The sequence below is a fragment of the Falco rusticolus genome, chromosome 5, assembly GCF_015220075.1.
Source record: "Falco rusticolus isolate bFalRus1 chromosome 5, bFalRus1.pri, whole genome shotgun sequence".
In the NCBI taxonomy this organism is placed as follows: Eukaryota; Metazoa; Chordata; class Aves; order Falconiformes; family Falconidae; genus Falco; species Falco rusticolus.
In genome coordinates, this window is record NC_051191.1 from 81723660 (window position 1) to 81745823 (window position 22164).

General features: G+C 37.9%; 1 protein-coding gene across 2 annotated transcripts in view; it reads left to right on the plus strand.

Moving 5' to 3' along the window:
- The window catches only part of ANO2 (anoctamin 2), a 192231-nt gene that overhangs the window by 71090 nt on the left and 98977 nt on the right, over positions 1–22164 (plus strand). For both annotated transcript variants that reach the window (XM_037390413.1, XM_037390414.1), the window contains 3 exons: positions 3205–3339; positions 4503–4663; positions 8436–8518. In XM_037390413.1, coding sequence (XP_037246310.1) covers positions 3205–3339; positions 4503–4663; positions 8436–8518 — 379 coding nt within the window. The remainder of the gene's footprint in view (positions 1–3204; positions 3340–4502; positions 4664–8435; positions 8519–22164) is intronic.

Here is a 22164-nt window from a genome sequence, read left to right on the forward strand (position 1 = left end):
CTAGAAAGAAACTCACCTCATGGTATTCTTAAGGTCTCAGCCAAAACCCACTGCATCCAGCTGTGGAGGCAGTAGTTTTTATCACAGGTGGTCACAGGTGTTTTCAGAGGTTTGACTCCTATTCAGAGCACTGGGAGGACAGTTTCTGGGACATGTCGAGAAAGGAAGGACATGTCCATGTCCTGTGTGTTTCTAGCTTGATAAACACAGATTTACATTTATCATCATGCTTCCAAGCAGTTATTGCTGCTTCTTAGATCATTTCATATTCTGGCACATTGGTGAACTTGGGCACAACAGTCTTAATTATTTTTCTTTTTCATAACAGTTAAGCCACAGAACATTGTAGTTTTCTTCTTGGCAACTGTTTTTTTTCCATACTGCCAGAACATTGTTGACCTCTTCTCACTTTCTGGTGGCATGGATGCAAGTAGTAACCCTTTGCTTTGTAGGTTACAGATCACATCTATTGCTGGAAGGCTTAAAAATTCTAGACAAAGCCTCATAAGATATAGGCTTCAACTTCATTGACCCTGGTCAGCTGCTCTTCACTCTCATGCTTCTGGGATTTGAACACTTTCTGTGCTGATTTGTGGCCTTTTATCAAAACAATGGACAGTTTAGAACAGCTCAGATTGTGGACTATTTTTCATGTCTGCTTTGACCTATTTGGAGCTCTTTAGCTCTGCATGTTGCTCAATTCTACCAATAAGGAAGCTGTAAGAAGACAGAAAATCAGAATAATTCCCCTTTCCTCCCTGTTCCATGTTGTTAGGATGTGTTCAGTGATGTTTGCCTTACTGTCAAACACAAGGTGTGCCACTTTCCAGTCAGGAGGAAACCTGAGAGCAAATTAAGTCGTCTTCTCCCTCTATTCTGTGCTGCTCCAAGACCATTGCTGCTGTATGCAGACTCACATAGAAGGCTTGAAGAAAAGCTATAGGCCATCTGATTATTTCTATATTTTAATCAAGTATTTCCTCCCTCATTTCATATTAAATAAAAACAAAAAACAAAACCAAAAAATGTGAAAATAAAGAAAAACTACCTCCTAAAAATTACCTCCAAAATTACCTGGCATTTGCTAAGTTACAGGGTAGTCCCACAGTATCCAGATTATATTTGCATCATAGATATTTACCTTTATCATTTTATAAACTATAGTGTATCATATAATATCATATTTCCTTATTTTCTGTGCACTAGTGATAATCTGTTGTCCCATGGTGCATAAAAACCATATAGTGGTGCGAATGTTATGAAGAGCTACTAAGCTGATATATGCTGTTTAAAGACTGGATACTGCAGATAGTATTCCCATTCTGACTTCTGCAAATTGTCTTTCCAAAACAATAAAAGAATTATACAGCTGATGAAGTTATTGCCATTTGAGTCATCCTATCATGATTCCACCTGCGTTGTTTGATACTTCACGCAGTGTTGCTTGTGATAGCCTTGCAAGTATCGGTTGTAGGGCTGTACTCCTTTCCTAGAAGATTCCTGAAAATTTCCCTGCTTTTGGGCTTGTTCTCCAGGTTATGGCATCCCCTTATACAGATGATAATGTTGTCTGTGTATCACCTTAGAGTGCTTTTGTTCTCTTTTCCCTTTGATGATTACACATGCCCTTTCTAAAAGGATGAGTGATGTTGGTTAGATATAAGCAAATATAGGCACTCAGGTAAGGCAACACTGCAGTAGGCATGACGGCACTGCCCGCTTCCCTATGTGAGAGCCCAGGAACGTGAAGTTAGCTGCAGCTGTGATGGTGTAAGAACAGTAGGAACTGTAATAATAAACCTCCTGTCAGTGTTGCTACCCTTACTCCTTTCATCTGAGCTGGAAATGACTGTGGAGGCTCGTCAGCGTGTCCCATGGCTCTCCGCCCTGGTCGCACTCCTGCCCCTGTCTCTCCTGTGGCAGGAGCAGCCTGGCCCTGAGACCTAGATTCTGGAGTAAAAATTCCAGTTTTGCTTGTGCCGCTGAAAGGACTCAGCTTTACAGGCATACAGGTTTGTCATTAAGTTCTGTCAGAATTGAACTGTATCTGTTAAAAGAAATCCTGGGCCTCCAAAAATCTCATTTAACCATTTCCATTAGGAAAAAAATTAATCCGGGGTACTAAACTTGGGTGTAACTTTCCTAGTGTGAGTGAGTTCAGCATCAATCTCAAAGTGGGATTGCACTCTGCCTTTATGAGAAGCAAGTCTTGCCTTTTGTTTATTAGACATGTTATCTTGAAATTTTTGTTCTTTCTGCCACCACAGTGTGAATGTCTCACTGATTCAAACGCAGTGTCGTGCCCTGAGTGCTCTCTCCAAAGCTGCTTTCTGCCCAGCATTTCTCCACCTTATTCTCTGGCTTGTGAAATGTTTCTGTGTTGTTTTCTATCTAAATTTGGTCTCATTTTAGTTATGGTGAGTTCTTGAGCTCTCTGAAGCTCTTGGTGTTTTTCAGAATTTGTAATCACTCCTAACAGTACTTTGGAGTGATCAGTGAGTTTCATCTATGTTTAGCTTACTTCTTGCAGTGTGATTCATAAGTACTAGCACATATTTATCAACATCTACAGTGAACTCTTCCTCAGAGCAGAAACTGTTTTTTCAAACCAGCTGTTCAGAGACTGTTAATTTGTCAAAAATATTTTTTTTTAAAAGCCAGTGTTAAGTGTGCAAGTAAACCTTCCTTCTTTAACAGCAATTCAAGATCAGTAGTCTTTTAAGATATCAGAGGGTGTTAGCATGTTCCCACAGATGTCATTTCCATGACTCTCAGCAATTGAATCCAGGAGGACTACAGAGGCAAAGAATGATGGCATATCTAGATACTTTTCAGAGAGCAAATACTTTCCAGTGTTTCCTGATAAATATTTGGTTGAAATCCTGCTACTCTTGATGGGAGCGAGGGGTATTTCACTGACTTCATTTAAGAGACGGAAAAGCTGCAGTCTTCCCTGAGCAGATATTGAGTACGTATTATAATGTTACAGGACTTCTTTAACTTCTCAGAATGAAGAACATCAAACTGCCCAAATGACCCCCTTCGTTTTACTTCAAGATACTCAGGATTTTCATCCATGTCTTTGAAAATCAGTATTTTAACTTTAAGGGATTGGTAAGAAATTGTAAAACACATTTGAAAATTATAACCTTGACAACATATTTTTATTTGGTTGGTTTTTTTTTTTCCTCTTTTCTTTTTCAGAAAGTATTTTGGAGAAAAGATAGGACTTTATTTTGCATGGCTGGGTTTATATACAGAATTCCTCATTCCATCTTCAGTAGTCGGGATTGTTGTATTTCTTTACGGATGCATAACCATTGAGAGTGACATTCCTAGGTAAGCTTTCTGTGATCAATAATTTGTTACTTGAAAATTGTAAAACTGTGCTTTTTGTTTGTAATCCTTACTGATAATATTTCCTTTTAACATGTCTGATGTATCATTAACAACTCTGTAGGCATCAGAAAACACACATGCATTGAAGAGATAAGACTTTTGAGTGACACATATTTATTTGGCTGTTCAGTCTTTGCAGCTCCTGAAACAGAAACGTTCAGTGAGTCTACTGCATTATCGTAAATTCTTTTTTATGATGTTCCTTTGCTTTTTATGAATTCACATATCTTCACACTCACCCAGAAAGACATCATGCAAAACTCACTGAAGTTAATGCAAATACACTGTCCAGTAGTCTTGGATTACTTTGTTATTCTTAGTAAAATCAGGCTATTTGCACAAGGAAGATGAAGAATAGCTGGCAGACTTAGCATATTTGGTATCCACAGGATTCTCCTTGACAGTTACAAAAAAACATTGAGTTTCTTGCTGTGTCCCCTGAGGGTGTTGTACTAAATAAAACCTGCCAAATTCACACAGTGATGTTAATGTCTGCTTCCCAGTGAAGAAAAAGGACACTTCCCTTTTGTTATCAGTGTCTGACTCTGGTCCAGATAAGATACTGGATTACTTATACTGCTGGTCCCACTTGTTGTGGCAGTTCCTGCATTCTCTCAAATGAATTGGCAACTTTTAAAGTGGATCACTGCAGTAGGACATGATTAGTGATAGGTAAATGATGAATAACAAGGCATCTGTGTTAGGGTTTGTTTTCTTAGTTTGATCTGAATGAATGTTGATGAGTTGTGCTTGTCTGTGGGAACATTGTGTGTTAACGTTTAAACTTAAGTGAGATTTATGGCTAAGATGTATCTGCAGCACCCTCTACTGCTCTTTGAAATAGCAGAGAGCATTACTTTAACAATATGATAGCTGGAAACAGCTGTATACCTTTCAAATGATATAATATTCAACATATTGATATTACAGTTTGAATAGTTCTTTTTTCTTTTGAAGTCATAGAAAAAATGCTATTTAATGTTGGTCAATATGGGAACCATCGTAGTCAGGGTATGCCAGCTACTCATGAAGCAATGTTGCAAGTCTTCCCTTTGCTCACAATCCTGGCAAGGATGCTTGAGCTTTGTACTTGTCATTCATAGTAAAGAAATGTGCGACCAACACAATGCCTTCACCATGTGCCCCCTGTGTGACAAGTTCTGTGACTACTGGAACCTTAGCTCTGCTTGTGCTACTGCTCGAGCTAGCCACTTGTTTGACAACCCTGCTACAGTCTTCTTCTCCATCTTTATGGCTCTCTGGGGTGAGTATCACTTTGCATGTTAACAGTGGTGGTTAATCTTTTGACTCCTGACAAACGAAAGCTGCAATGCCCAGTAGTAGAACATATCCTAGCCTTACATATAATAACGTGCTCTTAGATTGAATGTGATACCTACGACTTTATGAAGCTGGCAAGCCTCAGAAGGCCAGTGAGGGGCTGTATGTGCTGAGACTGAAGAAAGCAATATTATAGGCCTTTCCCCTGTCAACAAAAATCTTTGAAGTCAATGGAGAAGAATTGGGCAGTTCAGGGAAGAAAAATGGGTCATTTCTCCCTCTACTGCCTTGTTTAATGGCACTTCTAATCTTTGGGGCCAGAATGTATTTGGGGATCGGTATGGTGCAGGCAGCTGAAAGGGTTTAATTTGAGCACAGAATGCACTTCCAAGTGGGCCAACTTAGTCACATAATTCTATCAAAACTTTATGGGATTCCAAGAACAACGGGACTATTATCGTTTTAATTATAATATGTTCTAAAGTATTCCATTTAAACAAGCTTGGGGTTTTTTAATGGCAAATATACCCTGTCTCGCTAGAGGATATCAAAACACTTCATAAACACTAATGAATGCATTGTAGTATTATTCTTATTGTTTCTGGCCTCACCTCTGCCCTGGAAGGTGTGTGTACTGTGCTTGCGTGTATTATTGCTGCTGCTATGCTCTCAGTCACTCTAGATCTTGTTTATTGTGAACGTTAAAGGTGTTATTGCTACTGTAAAATGATTTTTTGTTTCCCTATTCAATGTTCACAAAATGAATTTTTCATTCTTAATATGAAATTGGGCAAATATATCACTGTATTAGAGCCATCCCTCAGCAATCAGTGTGTAATATTTTGCAACCCTATTAAAATCTTACAGCTTGGTTTAGAAATGACTAGTTGTTAGCTTGGTGTTGGGTATGGATAGCACATGGTTTTTAAGGAACATGCAGACAGAACAGGTCATGGAAGTAAGAGATTTTTTTTTTTACCAGTTCCTGGAAAACCCTTCAGCAGAAGTTAGGGAATATGTAAGCACGGTAACTGAGAGAAATGGCAAAAGATGATGAATTTATAGACTCTCACAATAACTTATTTTACTACTTCAGATCATTGCCAATTACAGATTAGACTGGCAGATAAGGTGTCACAGTTTACCTGCTGCCTTGAAGCACATAATAGGCTGCCTTGTCCAAGTTTCAGTGTAGCTGTTTGAGCAGCATATGTATGAATGGTAGTTTATTTACTCTTTCATAGGTAAACAGAATTTTCCTGACAGAGAAGCTGTACTATAAATTTGCCCCCATGCAAATGTTCATATCCATGCAGCCTCATTGAAAACAATCAATTATATTTTAAACAATTATATTTTAGTATCAACAATGCAATGCACAAAGCAAAATGATGATACATCCTTTCACTAAGATAAATTAGAATCTGTACAGGAATAGAAAGAAACAAATTTTTCCATATGGATTGCTTTAAAAGAAAAGGCATGTAAGAATAACGAAATTCTTTGAGCTGTAACAGCCCCCCCCCCCCAAAAAAAAATAAAAAAAAATCCCACAGATTGGAAAAGTCTGTTCTTGGGGCCATGATACTGAGCTTGTCAGAGCAAGAAAATACAGCCGTCATATACAAAGAACAGCAAAGTGAAATAAAGTATCCTTTACTAACTCTGCCCAGCTTGCCTATTAAGTATTACATTACACCAAATTTTGCTGCCTTACTACTAGGAGACTGTGCTGGTTATGTCTAGAGCTCAACCTGCTGAATGACAAATCTCATTCACACACCTGATCAGCTTGCCTCACAGTGTCTTGTTGCCTGAATGCTTTTTGGTAGAATATAGTACAGCGATGTGGGAACTGCCATGTTGTGTGACTTACGACTGTGTGCTTAAAAGAGTAAAGTGTGGTAATTTGAGCTGGCTTTATTTTGTGACGGTGTTTGGCACAAGAAGTCTTTCCTCCTGCTTGCCTTTGCTCATTCTGTAAAAGGCAGATGACTTACTATGGTTAATATCTTGAAAGAAATCATGCTTTTACTAGCTGAGCTGGTGCTTCTTAAAGTATCTTTGTGATTCCAGCTATACTGTTTGCAAATGACCATATTTACAAAATACAGACTAGTGTCTGGGTAATTGTGCTTAATGTCACTGGTGTTCTGGGATGCTGAATTTCAGCTGTCAGGTGCATTTATTAGAAAGGCAGTTGAACATATCAGGAATGTTTTTTCTGCTCGTGTAAGTCAGTGCAAACTTGCTGATTTCAGAACAGCTACTGCATCTAGCCAGATAAGTTCTTACAGAGCTAAATGTGGAATTGACATTTTGAATAACAGGAAAAAATAGAATGAGTAATAGCATCCTATAAAATAACCAAATGTTTGGTTTTTTTTTTATTTAGAATATCTAAAAAGCCTTGAGTTTTCAAACACGCTAAATGTAGCTTTTATATTTCCTCTCCTCTGTAAGGAAGGAGCAGAATTAGCAACTTAATCGCTTAATTTCTGAATTTTCTTTCATTGTACTGCCAGTCCTGTGTTTAAATGATATTTATTTCTTACATTATGGGAGTATATGTGCAGGAAATATTTGCAGCTAACTGTTGGAATAGGTTCTGTTTTGTAAAAGTAAGGTTATTTTAATAGCAGTCTAACTTTTCCCAGTGCTATCTTACAGCTTACACCAAGTATAGGTGCAGTCAATGGAAGCTAGATCTAATTCTCCACTGCTGTGTCTTGTGGAGCTATCTACGAGATGTTCAAAGTGTTGTAAATACTACTGTGATCTAATGACTTTTTAATAATCCCCTCTTCACCAGCTAAAATGTGAAGTGAAGCATAAGAAAATGGAAAACAGTGCTCTCAGTTCTTTATAGGAGTGGCTTGTATTGGTACAGTGGGTGTTTTAATGGGTATATACAGGTTTAGTATTGATATAGTCATGTGAAAATAGATGTCCGCAAGTCAAGAGTAAGAAGTGCTATTTCTAATAAATCCTTAAGTCCATAAATCATGAGCAGCTAGGCAAAGGGATATCTAGAGCAAACAGCAATTACGAGAGGAAGGTCAGGAGACTGTAAATAGAAGACACCGGTACAACATCTGTTCCTTCATATTAATGGAAAAGGAAAAGCAGGAGGCTGAACTACTGGCCAGTCCTTGAGAACAAAACCACTGTGTCTATGCAGGACAAAAACATTCAACTGTATCACTATAATATATTTCAAAAGAACATTATTTTCTACATATTACTGAGGGTCTTAGTTTATATAGAGGTATCAGTGATTTATTTCAGTAGCAGGCTGCACCCATCTTCAGTTTCTGACTGATTAGGAACACCGAAACAGCAAAATCCACTTGGCCAGTTAGAGTGTTACAGATCAATATTTACAACTAGATTTTGTTTCAATACACATTTTGTACTCAGGAATTACAGAATGACTCATGGTAAACTAAGAGAGATTATGTTCTTGGGGTGAATATCAGCAGCCATGGGTTCAGTTCCATTCTCTGACAAGAATTTACCAGTGCCTTTGGGCAACCCATGTTTCTGTAATTTATTTGTAAAAATACAGTAATTCTTGTTCCCATCCTTTGCTTGTGTTCTGTCTTTAAAATTGGGCCTTGGGCTATTTTTAGTGCTTATTTATAAGGGGTCTAACGTAATGGGATTCAAGTATCAGTTGGGGTTTTCAAGTAACATAAATATTCACCATAGTGTATTGGACTTAAAATTTTTAAATGCTTTTATTTTTTTTAAAGCTACTATGTTCCTTGAACAGTGGAAGCGTTTGCAGATGAGATTGAGTTACTTTTGGGATCTAACTGGACTGGAGGAAGAAGAGGTAAGTTTCCTCTCCCTGTGTTAGTTTACTGCATAGATTATTCTATATCTGAAGATATGCATTGATAATTAGATTTCTCCTGAGTGTTTTCCAGCCCAAAGGAGTTCACAGCCATATTTTTCTAAATGACTATAACTGATACAATTTTGAGTACTAAGGTATCATTAAAGATATCATCACCTCTATCTTACTGGTCAGTACTCTAATAATTAATGTTGAAAAGGATTATAAAGGTAAAACCAGATCATTAATTGCTTAGAATGCCCATATACGATTGTACAAAGTGCAGTAACAGAATGATACAGAATAAATACTTCATCATATAGATGATAGTTCATTTTTTATAACAAAAATTCTCTGTGACAATGATTGTAACATGTTAGGGTACCATAAATAATATTTGTGTCCAGGTCTGTGCTGCACCTATGATGCCTTAGGTACAAGATCCTGAGTTCTAGGTACTCACCCACAGAGTTGTTGCCAACAACAGATGGGGTTGGTTCCTTGAGAACAGTTTTTAAGTGCTTCGCAATGAGCCCATGGGGCTTCTAGCTGGACCTGACTTGACTGAAAAGTGAGACATATGGGCTTATCAGTGTTTACAATGTCCCTGAACTTGTTTTTAGTTCTGTTCTTGGGCATTGCTTCACCTGTCATGGCCTATGGTCTGTTTAAATTACTGAACCTCACCAGAGGATTAATTTCTAACTCTGACTAAAAAGAGTGCAGTACTAGCCGTAAATATCATACTAAGAAGGGGTATACTTCGGACCTTCCGTTACGTATCCCCTAGCAATAGATGCTGACATGGGTCTGGAATAGGGTCACATTCATTAATTCAGGAACACAGCAATTAGGTTCTCTTTTATTGCTGATGGTGAGCTGAATACTTGTATGGAACAATTTAGTGTGCCTTGCTCTTTTCATTGGCTTAATAAAATGTGGTCAGGTTCCTGGAACGAGAATTGTTAAGTGTGCCTTGGTTTGATGGAAAGATTCAAATCCATTTCTTCATGTTCCAGCACAGTTCCTTAAACAAAAAGCAACAGCAAACCTCCAGCCCTGCTGAGCTCAGCTCAAACAGGATGTCGAGTGCAAATAACCTAGAAGAAAAGTAAGCTGACAACATGCATTTCATGAGGTAGCATGGTGATGGTGTTATTCCATTTTGCTCCTCAGATAAGAATCATTGAATAAAATGAAAAAAACCTGCAGCACAGACAGCAGACTCCAGTTTTTGTCTTCCATCACTATCCCATAATGCAGCCTTTAGCAATGTCTTTAGTACTGCCTTCCAAGTATTCTTTCACTGATGACTTGACTACAGACTCCTCTATTTTACCTCTGGTTTCTCAGTTTTTTCACTACTCTCTATCCAGTTATGATATAGGTGATGATCAGAGTATAAGCCAGTACTCACAGTCTGTAAGTTGTGATGTGAATCAAGTGCATAAGCACATCAGAGATTACTGCTTGTTCTATGTGGGATGTCATACTGCTTCCTGGGAGAACAGCAATTTTGTATTAATTACAGTACAAACAGAAGCTGGAGAGCAAACTTTTGGCTCTGCAGCATATTTGATGAACTCACCAGATTTCAATGAATTTTAAGTTCATGACTTTTAGTACAAAATCCTAAGGTTTAGCTTAGTATTTGCAAAATGCTGTGAAAGAATCTATAGATTTGTGAGGTCCGGTGATGAAGAGCTCCGAAGTGGTATAAGTTTGTGGACAGAAACTGTGGGATCAGCAAGAATCCTTTGTTTACGACAAGTGAAGGAGTGCCAGACACATCTCAGCACAAGTTGAAGAATTAGGAACATAGAATCATAAAAATAAAGCTGGAATGGACCTTGAGGGGCCATCTCTTGTGCATGGTAGGATCAACTCTACTTAAATAATTATGAAAAGATGTTTGTCTAATTTGTTCCTAAATAAATCCAGCAGTGGAGATTTCACTTCCTCCCTTGGCAACCTATTCTAATACTTAGCTATCCGTACTGCTAATAAGGTTTTTCTAGAGTTTAGCTTAATTCTCCTTGCTATTTTTTTTTTCTTGTTCATTCTTTCAAAGATAAAGCGAAGAAATTACCTCTGAATGTTTTCAGCAAAATTCAACATAATATCATATCTCTCTGTCACTCTATATTTTTTAGATGAACTAACATCAGCTCTTTCAGTCTTTGCTCTTAAATAATTTTCTAGATATCTCTTTATTCTTGTTCCCTTCTGGATATTTGCTAGTTGATCCAGCTCTTTCTTAAAATGGATGTGTCTCTTGACCTGACATCTTAAGCAAAATGACATGCACTGTATCATCTTCTGTCAGCTCTTGATGCTTCAGCAAAAATGTAAAAGTTAGATCAGGTTTTGTTCACCTTTTATCCATTAGATTCATAAAGATGAGAATAAATTTGTCTGTAGGACAGGTACTGGCACCATGTTTCAGTGGTGATGAAGTCTTTACTTGTATTGAAAATTATGTTGGAAAATGGAAAATTGTGTCTGATCAGGTTAGGCCAGAAGGAACTAGAAGTGGAATGCAGAGGATCACTTAACAGAGCAAGGAGGAGAAAGACAAGGAAGAAGTTCAGAAGGATTAACAGTTTTAAGACTAGATGGGGTTAAGTTTTTTATTATTATCAATTTCTTTAGAAAAGGAAGCCACTGAACCAAAACAGGGAGGAAAACAACCATAAAAGTTGAAGAGCTGAGAAGTACATTGTGAGAATTATATTGAAATAAATTCCTCCTGTGTAACTTTTGTGGACTCTTAACTATAACATTTTCAGTAAAATTACTTTCTTTAAACACACTGGGCCAAATCTTTTGCTTCAAAAGAGTCACACGAGAGATTAATTTAGTCCATTTATTTGTAAATAACTTGGCAACGGCAGTCTGAGAAAGCAGACTCCCTAAGGCTTGCATGCATATTTGCAGCTGGCAGCTATACAGACTTAGAGGGTTTGCGTTTGTACATTTGAAATTTGCAAAAATAATAGGTAGCATTGGGTATTAGCTGTAAAATAGATAATTATGTTGAAAAGGAATTGAGCAACTGGTAACTAAATGGGAGAGGGAAAGAAAAGAAAAAACCCAGACCAGAACCATGAAAACAGACAAAATCTTGGAAATACCATAAATAATCACTCAGCTTGTCATGCTGCAGATGTGTGTTGTGTAAACCAATCAAACAGGTTATGCATTTATTTGTTTCTCAGATAGTGTAATATTATAGCCATCAATAAAGCAGGGATAGAGATGGGAAAATCCATACCCTCTTCTGCTTGTGAAGGAGCTGGTGAAGAAATACTGCGGGACTCTAATTAATGATGTGGGCAGAAACTATGGACCTCCCACGAGTCTTCAGAAATTACATTTCTAGAACCCAGGATGTTCCTGCTTCAGGTTTTCTGGGTGGAAGAGATTTTACCTTTCTTTGCTAACAATCCTGTGTCTGAAACCGAAATGCAATTATAAAAGGTGAAATCTTAGAATCTGGAGCAGAACTTGGAAGAACAAATGGACAAAAAGTCCATGCTAACTGAAATGCCAATGAGTGGAGGTCTTGTCATTGTTCAAATAGTCAAGCTGCTATACTATTTCAATGCAACAAGGAGGAACTTAGATGTCTGTCTTCATTAGAAACTTGTTTGGTAAGTTACAATTTTAAGTTAAAATCCTGCGCTCTGTAAAATGTTTGCAAACTTTTTTTGGAACTAATTCCCAAGGTCTTGTTCCTACTTTTGCTAGTTGATGACTTAAAAAAAAAAAAAAAAATACTGAACCCTTAAGGGAAGATTTTAAGGTACCCTGTGGATTATTGATGAGTTAAGATAAAATAATTAGGAAGGTAGATTGGGTAAGAGAGAATTAAATAGCAAGCAGACTTGGTGGCATTAAATATGCTTACAGATGTATCCCATTTTCTCCTAACTTGATCTTGGTTTAACTTGATCTTCTCTACTACATTTTCAAAATTTGTTGTGATATGATTAATTTGATGTTTTCACCTTGTCTTCCACCTTGCAAATAAGAGAAGTAACTTTTCTGAAATTCTAAGTTTCTGAAATTCTGAAATGTCTAGTGAAACAGGCAGTATAAGACATTTTTGTGTGCTTAAAAAATGGAGGAGTGAGAATCAGACTTTAATAGAAAAAACATGTATTCACAGCTTAGCCCTTTTGGGAAAAAAAGAAATTCTCAGTAATGGTAAAAGGGGAATGTGCAGGTACACTATTTTGTGTTGTCTCAAATGTCTCCTTCGTTCCCTATACATCCACAGATCAGTCGTGCCAATGAGATCTTTGGTTTGAGTTGTTTTCCCCAGATGCACTATCTTACATTTTTCTCATGCCTATTCTAATTCCTTTGTTGTGTCCATTTTCCAAATATTTTTGATGTCTTTGTATTGTGTTTTACTACCTTTTCCTGGGTTTCATCACTCCTTCCAGTGAATCTTCTTTCACCTTCATTAAGCTCCTGTAACCACAAAGTATTTAATGATCCTAGGATAGCCCTGATCTTCTGAACAAGTTCTTTCAACATTAGATTTAAGTGCTATGTTTAGGAGGATGAGTTTTGTTAGGATAGTTGAGGAAGGAATGTTGAAAAGTGGATGTTATCCCTCAGGCCTTAAGGGAAACTATTTATTACCAGCTGTTGCTCCATTAAAAAAATTACACATGAAGGCAGACTTTAAACATGTTTTAATTCATAAACTATAAGAACCAAAGCAGATGATAATTCCTTTGCTTGCCAAGAAGTGTGTAAAGATATATGATTACATTTTTTTCACTCCAAGACTCCACAGATTCAGAGATGCACCACAATATCCTGGGGCTCTATTAATTTTCCTCTTTTACTTCCCTTCTACCAGACAGAGCAACATGCTTTTGTTTCCTTTCTTTTATTTCTTTTCCATTATACTGACCTCCTGTGTCCTTTCCCGGACTGAATTGTCTACAAACCTCCAAGCTGTTTGATTCCTTAAGAGGTAGTCTTCATGCCTCAGGATGCTGTGATGGGCAACTCAGAAGCAGGGCCACCCGGGCTGGCATGTATTCTTTCCTCCTGCAGTCCTCTGAGTTCAGAGAGGAGGCTCACATCTTCACGTTCTCTGGTGGGCAGTTGCTTGGAGTGTGAAGCTATGGAGGAGGATCTGGAACGGGCTTTTCCAGCCTGTGCAGTGCAGCTTTCTACTGCAGCTGTTGTTACTCAGGGCATGGGCATGGCATGAACGATGGAAAATGAGCTACTGAATAGAGGAGAGGATCAACAGGGAAGGGAAGTCCTACTTTCCAGTAGTTCGCTGCCTTGACCTACTGCGTCTTTATCCAGCACTGCTCCTCTAGGAACAGGGACCATCTCTAGGCTTTTCCTTCTTCCTCTCCTCCTTCCCAGTGACCTAGGAGATCGAGGTGGCTAAGCAGGGTTTGCCAGCAATGTGTTTCTTGAAGAACTGGCAAGATATGGAGTTTATATATAATTATATATGGAGATATAAGTAGGGGAGTTTATTTGGCAAGGGAGCGTGTGTTCCAAGGGAGACAGCTATGAGGAGGTGGAGAGGGACGTTCCCCTCCCCCAGTCTCACAAACCCTGTCTTCCTTTTTCAAGTCCCCTGAAGACACAGTACTCCCCCTCCCAGTTCGTTATACAAAGATCTCTCAGACACCATCGGTTTTTCTCAGCCCCACTTTTCTTCCTTTCTGTCCTCCTCGGTTGCACCTAACAAAATCAGTTTTTCCTGTGCTCTGAAGTTTTCTGGAGTTGGTTCAGTACTAGGTAAATTAGATACGATGAAAGCCTCCAAGATTAACCTGCTATTGGCATTAACAAGGAGATCAGAATCAGGTCCTAGTTCACACAGTTGCTCCAGGAACCTCAGCACCACATCACTATGTATTCTCTTGTGCGGGCAAAGACTTTATTTTTAAGGAAATGAATTTTTTCTTTTAAATTTAAAATGCATTTCGCATTTACTCTGTGTATGAATGGAGGCTGCCATTTTTTTAACCCCAACTGCATATGTAAATAACATGGAAATGTGTTAAGAAACTCTTATTTTAATGAAATATAATAAAAGGGCCTAAATGTCATTTATTCTTCTGTAAAGTCTTTTATTGCTAGGTCATGGTTATTTATTCTGTGATTTTTCCCATGAATTGTCATTGACACAGGATGATTAATCAATACTGAAATAAGATGAAAGGAGAAGTAGCTTTTCTGTCAATCTGCACAAAGTACTAAATCAAGTTGAAGTTATTTCTAAAGTACTTTTGAACTTGGGAAAGGCTTTTAAAATTTAAGAACAATACTTTCTAATATTGTTTAATGACAGGCAAAATTTCCAATCGTTTAAAATGAATGCAGAGTTTCAGAACTCATCATCTTTCAGCAAAATTGATTCCTATTCTTTCATTTTGCTTTAGGCTTTTAATTTTTGTTAAATTTCCTAATATTCACTTGCATATGGACACTTGAGTAGTGCAATGTTGTTGCAAACTCATGTTTTAAAAACTCTCCCTCATTACACTTCCATCAAATATGTGATTATGTGGTGTGAGACGTTTCATTGATACAAGTTTCAAATGGCCTTTCTTTCTTCATTACTTTCCAAAAGCTTTTAAGTGTGGGGTTTGTTTTCTGTTTTTTTTTTTTTTTTGTTTGTTTGTTTGTTTTGTTTTTTTGGGGTTTTTTTGTTGTTTTTTCTAGACTTATCCATACCTCTCTGGGTCAGAGCTATAGAAATAATTCTAACCCTTGGAAAATATGAGCCCTTTCTAGAGTTCTCAATCTCAAATTCAGATCAGTAAAATACCACTGACTTTTCAGATTTCATCTTCCTGCTTCCATCCTACTCTGCTACTTCTACTGCAAGATTAAATATCTTCTAGGCAGTGTAGAAAGTTTTTGCCACTTTTATGTGTAGCTTCTGATTTGCAGCTTGTCCATTAATAGTTCATTACACAATAAAGAAATTGTCACTATTTCTGAACGTATGCCTATCACAGCATTTTCAAATATGAGTGCATTAAGATAGACTTCTTGAGGAAAGTTTTTCAAAGGAGTCTGGAAGTTAGACATCCAGATTCCATTGGCTCTTCCGTAAGAAGGTGGATGATAAGCCTATTTAGACCTAACAGATCAAATGCAGCCAAAATATATATTCAGGCACTTGAACTATGTGGTGCTGTTTCTAGATGAAAATCAAAACCTGTCCTCTCATTTTAATGGTGTTTGTGATTCTCTCTTTTCTAAAATTGATGACTTTTGCTGAGATGACTATCTATGTATTTATTTACCTCAGTTTACAAAATTAAGAGGCTAGATTTTGTTTTGTTTTGTGCCACACACACGTACACACACCCCCACCCCCACCCCTACGCAATGTATTGGTCTTGTTATTCTCTAAACTCTTTGTTTGGAAGCTCTAGGCTCACAGGGTACAGCTGCACAAAATGTCTTGATAGTTCACTGATACCACTATGTACAGTTCCCCTCCTTACTTTTATACTACTAATTCTAGCATCTTGTCCATCACCTGAACCTACTGATTAAACCTGTGGAGAAGTAATTCCAGAAATGAAGTGCAGAGTGTTTGTGATGGAGGGGACCAATTAATCAGATAAGTTTTCACATAACACAATCAGGGCATTGGGTGGGGGAAGAGAAGAATGTGTGGGTTAGGAAGACCCTTTTAGCAGTGTTGAGTCATTAAATTAGCTCATCCGTAGCATGCTACTTCATAGGTTGCAACTGCATAGCAGCTTAAGCCAATCTAACTCCACACTGTTTTGGTGCTTCTATCCCAGCCATGTCATCTTGTTCTTCCCTTACATGAATGCTGGCAATCATACAGCTGAGTGGTGAACTGTTCAGGCTGTTGATGCAGCTGGAGGGTAGCCAGGGGTACGAGGGGCAGGAATTTTTATCCTGGTCATACCGTGCAGCTGTGTATAGACTGGTATCGGTGCAAGGACAGAAATGGATACGTGTGGCTAGTGCAAGGTGCAATTAAATCTGAGAGCATGGGAATCCAGGGTTAGATCGGCTTATGCTGCTATGAAACTCAAGCCGTTAAACTCAAGTCTCAATTATAAAAGCTTTTGATACAAATTCAGCATTCGTGTTTGCTACAAGTAACCCTGGCTGTAAATCCAGTCATTAGTACATTTATAGGAAACAATTAAAAGAGGCACTGGTATGGCTGAAACAAATTAATAAAGACTGAACAATTATTTATTGTCAAAGAGATCTTTTAGTTGGGATTAGCTTAAGTATCTGTATTTCTGCACATTAGAGATGAGTCAATGCTCTAATCTGGATCATCATTCAACCTGAAAAGTTCACAAAGCTTTGGAAAGACAGTGGTTGGTCAGAACATATGCCTTCTGGAACCAGATAATTCTGGATATTATATAGCTTTTGGTAGCTTGTCTCTGATATATGTGCTTTAAGATGTTTTAGGAAGTATACCTTAGAATGTTGTATAGAGTCCCATTGCTTTAACCTAGGAAGGCAGGCTGCCTGTGAGCCATGGGCTCCGCATGCACAGAAGCTGAAAAGAAGTAAACTCCAGGGAAATGAAAACCCAGAAATATCATATATAGCCAGTGCTGAGAAAATATTATTTCATAAACAAAAATCCTATCTAATATTATCTGGAAAAGAGTTGCATGTGTGGCAGAAAAATGTCGATTTATGAGGCATCCTTATTAAAATGGAGGAGACTGATAGAGACTTTGAGGTCTGGCCTGCTAGAAACGTTCTTACCTTATATTCACTTATCTCTGCTAAAGAAGGAAATTAATGATATTTGCAGTAGTTCTATCCATAGGATTGATATAAGTACTATGTTATAAGTTTGATTTAGCATTCAACTTTGACAGCTACTTGCCCACTCAATCATAGATCTAAAATCTATGACCTCTGACCAGCTGTAACAGGATGAATCTACAATACATCTGCCTTTCTCATGCATCAGTGATTGTCTGTTTTAAACTTCTGAGTTTCTTGGGATTACTGTGGTGCATGATATGCAGTGTTGGCTTGGACCAATGACAAGTTCAATGGCCCAGCCATTTTCATCTTAGAAGAAAAATACTTTATTTTAGTTGGAGGAAACTGTTGAATTCTAACCTTGTTAATTTGTAAGGTCTTTTATCTTGAGACCATAATGTTATGATTTGTGAAACAGCTATTTTAGATCAAATTTAAAGGATTTTGCAGTGTTTATTGTATTTCTTTTTGTGAGAGCTACAAATTTGTAATCCATTTAAAGTATACTCAATCTTAAATATTGACAGAGAAAAATTTCCATAATCGTGCTCCCCTAAAGAGTGCCTCCACAGCCAAGTGTTCCCACTGCTACACATTAACAGACAAAACCAAAGATGACAAAGATGCCCAAGGGGGCAAAAATCCATCCTTTAAGTACATGTTATGTAGAAGTGGTTCTATGCTTATAATGTGGCTAAAATGAAGGTCCTAGTTCATGACTGTAAGTACTTGATACTGCCATAGGACAACTAAAAAAAATATAACTGTGCCGTGCACAGACATTTTGAATTTTCTAGAGTCAAGCTAATATTTTATCAAAGTTAGAGCAATAAGGTAAGCTGGAAGTATCACCCCTGACAAGCTGGGTGATGCCCCATTTTAATGGGCTGGTATCCAGCTTTACAGCTGCATTTCTTCTTTGTGTCTGTCAGTTCATTTGTTTCAGCAACGGCTTATCATGCAGTAGAAAAAATAGTTTTAAGCAACATTTTCAATACCATGCTTCAAGGGACATAGGGCTTTGCACAATTCCACTTACCAATGTAGGAATATTTAAATGGGTTGGATTTGAATTGAATAATCAACAAGAATAAATGATGCCACCTCACAAAATATGGTATCTTGACATTGCAATGGCAGCATTTGGTTGTTTGGTCCTAGCTTAAGGGTGCTTAAAAATCTGAGGCTATATTTCAAAGTTTAGTTATGCAGGTAATCTTCCAAAGCATTACTACATTTCTTGCTCAAAAGGAGTAAATAAAGGTCTATCTATCTGGCAAATATATTTCCATAATACACCTTATGGGTTCTTTTGTTTTAACTACTTCAGTTTTCTGTTGGTTTAGAACACCTTTGATAGTTGAGTTCATATGTACTCGTACAGTAGTTTTTGTCTTTTAATACTCCTAAACCTGTAATAATGTTAGATGACTTATTCAAGTTTTTGTTTTAATTTTATGTAAATTGCATTTATTATGCAAGTGATCTGGACTAAAAAGATCGTGAACATCTATGAGTGATCCCTTCATACATGCTGAGATATGAAAGTACTTTTTCTTGGATGAGCATGGGATTACTGGGACAGTCTAAAGAGATTATTGGTGTGAATGTCTGTTCTTTAGACTTCTTTCTTTCCCTCCCCACTGTGTCATCATCACAAGAAACCAAGGGGTTTAGTCCTTGATTTGTAATAATTAACCCCCCTGCAGCAGAGAACAGCTGTACTCTCTGTTCTGTTCATTCCAAGATTCCATCTCGATTTGGGGCAGCACCTGGGCCATTCCACTTCTCATTTGTGGAAACCTTCCTTCCTACCAGTGCGTACAGCTTTGCTGCTCTGCTCGTGTTCAGCATATTAGGATAAGGCTGTTCAATGAATTCACAGTGTTTCTGTGACTCTCTTAAAAGTGTAAAAATGAAGCAGTAGGTTGTCTGATATTTTGCTGATAACTCCTTTGGTCTATTAATCTGGGATAATTTCTAAGTTTCTATTTTTTTCTTAGCAATCTAGAAGTGTTTGTCATTAATGCCTTGTAAAATTCCATTACCACTTTCTTCCTAAATCAAAGAGAAATTAGGAGAGATAGGTTCATGTTATATATTCTTATCAAATTGGATCATTACCTATACAGCCTTAATTTGCAATGTATAGTGGATACACATGTTGTATGTTTGAGGCAAATCCTGGAGATCATTCTCAAGGAAAATTCCCACTGACGTCAATATGAGTTTTGTCTGAGTAAAAATTTCATGATTTGACTCTTTTGTTTTCGGGATGGGAATTATCGTTTTCTACTCTGAGCACTCATTTGGCCTCAAAGTACCTTGGCTCACATGGTTTTCAATAAGTGTCTGGCAGCTGTACTGGCAAACTTCCAGCATCATGGGATTCATATTTATCCCTACATGGACATTTGGCTGCCTTCAAGTCATCACAACTATTTCTAGCTTATTGTCCTAAGTGTAGAACTCTTCCCATTTTCAGACAAAGAATTGATTCTGAATCACACTCTTTTTACAGCAGAGTGGAATTGTTCCTTCACATCCATGTAGACATGATCAGGATCAAATATCTCTAAATCTGTACTGTAAAGAAATGTTTCATGCAATGTACTCATAGAAAAGAATATATAGATACACACCTTCCAGGAGGCACCGTGGTCTGCTCAGTCAATGGTAAGATGACTTGGCAGATTCAGCAAGGACAGATCAACTAATTTTTCAATCCAGATATAGGTGTATGAAAGACAGTTAAAAGGACATTGAAATGTCTTACTAGGAAAACTAAACATAACTTGACCAAATTTGAACAGAATATGCACTCAAAGCAAAATTCTTAATAGCAAAAAATTGTTACAGTACAATGTTTTGCTTGGCATTTTATTTTCTCACTGTTTCCTTTCAAGCCAATTTTCAAAAGCTGCTTTGACCTCTGGCAGCTGCCCCTGGTGTCCCAGGATGCTTTGCTTAGCAGAAAATAAGAAAAAAAGGAAGTAAGCCAATTCAGCTCTGCAGGTGCTCCTATGGTGTGATTACATCTCCTCAGTTTCTTACAGCTTCATTTATCTCATTTCCCCACTTTCATCAAGCTGTCTCCTCTCATGTAGCCTTCCATGCCTGATGCCCTCATCCTTTCTTCATTTAAGTCTAAAGATGTTTCGTCCATCTGACCTCTGAACCTTACCTAAGGAAGCATGATACAAATTAATGCAAATCAACAAGCTATTGAAAACTTACAAAACTTCAAGACACATGCATTGACCATGACATCTTTCAATACTTAGCTGTATCTTTGTCTTTGCTTTTCCCATCCTGTTCACCACCATTTTTGCTGCTAATCAACTTCAGTAATGACAGAGATTATCCCTGCCTCATTATTTCTTGGAGTTCCACATACACTCATAGCACATTGTAAGTAATAACAACAATGACCCTTGTGGCATGAAGTGCTGCAGTGATTTCTGAACTTATTGTGGCACTGATTTTTATGTGAGGCATAAGTAATGTAAAAGAACTCTGTGATGCAGAAAGTGTCATATTTGCACCCTTAGAACATGCTTTATTAATTTTAATAGTACATGAAATTACAACTGTAAAACAGGTTGTCATGCTGGAGGGTTCAATTGTTTGGTATAGCATTGTAGCGGTAGAGTTTCAGCGACATAGTCATACTTGAGCTTTAGAGTAAAAAAGTTCCCTCAAGCTTCCCATGTTAGTACCAGACTCCCTGGGAGCAGCAGAATGCACGTATCATTCGTGGGACTACCATTAGGGCAGACACACATATGACTTATTCACGGAGTTAAAAAAGATAAGGAAATATTAATTTAAAGGCAGTTAGTTAAATGATATTTAAATGAATGCATGAAGAAAATCTCATGATCAGAATAAACAATACAGTGGAAGGCTCACTGTGTTTATGTACTGGTGTGCAACAGAGGATGCTCAGGATGTTGTCTGATGTAGTGAAAATGTTACAGATAACAGAAGATGAACAGCACGTGCCCTCCAAGGAAGACTGCAGAAGTTCCATGCAACCCCTGTTCTGTTAGCCATTAGGATTAAATAATTTTTTTAGAAATGGTTTTTACTCTGTTTGTGGCTATCAGATTCATTAAAAAGTGTTAGAAAGTCAATTTTGTGATCGGGCTGATCGGCATATGTTCTAATTGTCATAAGGATGGATGGTATGACCAATGCTTTAGGAATAACCTTTTTGTGGGAGGCATCAAATCCAAATTCCAGGGTCTGAATGAATTCAGAACATGGTGGAAATGGTGAGATATGTGGCATTTGTCTTTTTCATGAGCTGCTTTCTTTAAAATCCTGGTAAGTTTGTGCCACCATGCTTAATTTATTCTCTAATTTGGAAAAGAAAAATACAATTTGCAAGGAAACATTAAAAGGTTATTGATAGGGGAAACTGGGCCAGATCCAATAGCCCACGAGAGGTGACAGCCACAGCTCCATGACCCTAGGTCCAACCTGAAGTGAGGCTAAGCATGTATTCCCGGTAGTCACAGGTGCACAGAGCACACACAGACCCCACATATGTGTGTATATACATGGCCAGCCACACAGATCACACAGACAGACATGCAGCAGGCACACAAACACTGGCAGCACTTATCCTGCTCCTCTCCCTGGCTGAGCTGGATGGACATATGCACATATGTACAGTGTGGGTCCTCCCAGCAGTTGGGCTCACTTGGTCTGCCCAGTAGCTGCCCCTGGCCCCCAGTCTCTCAGTTGCTGGCACCCAGAGAGATACAAGCCTGCAACACTACAGCCCCTCTCCATTTGCTCACTCACACGTACATACTACTCACCCAGAGCTGGCTGGGGCCTCCCTGGCAGCTGAA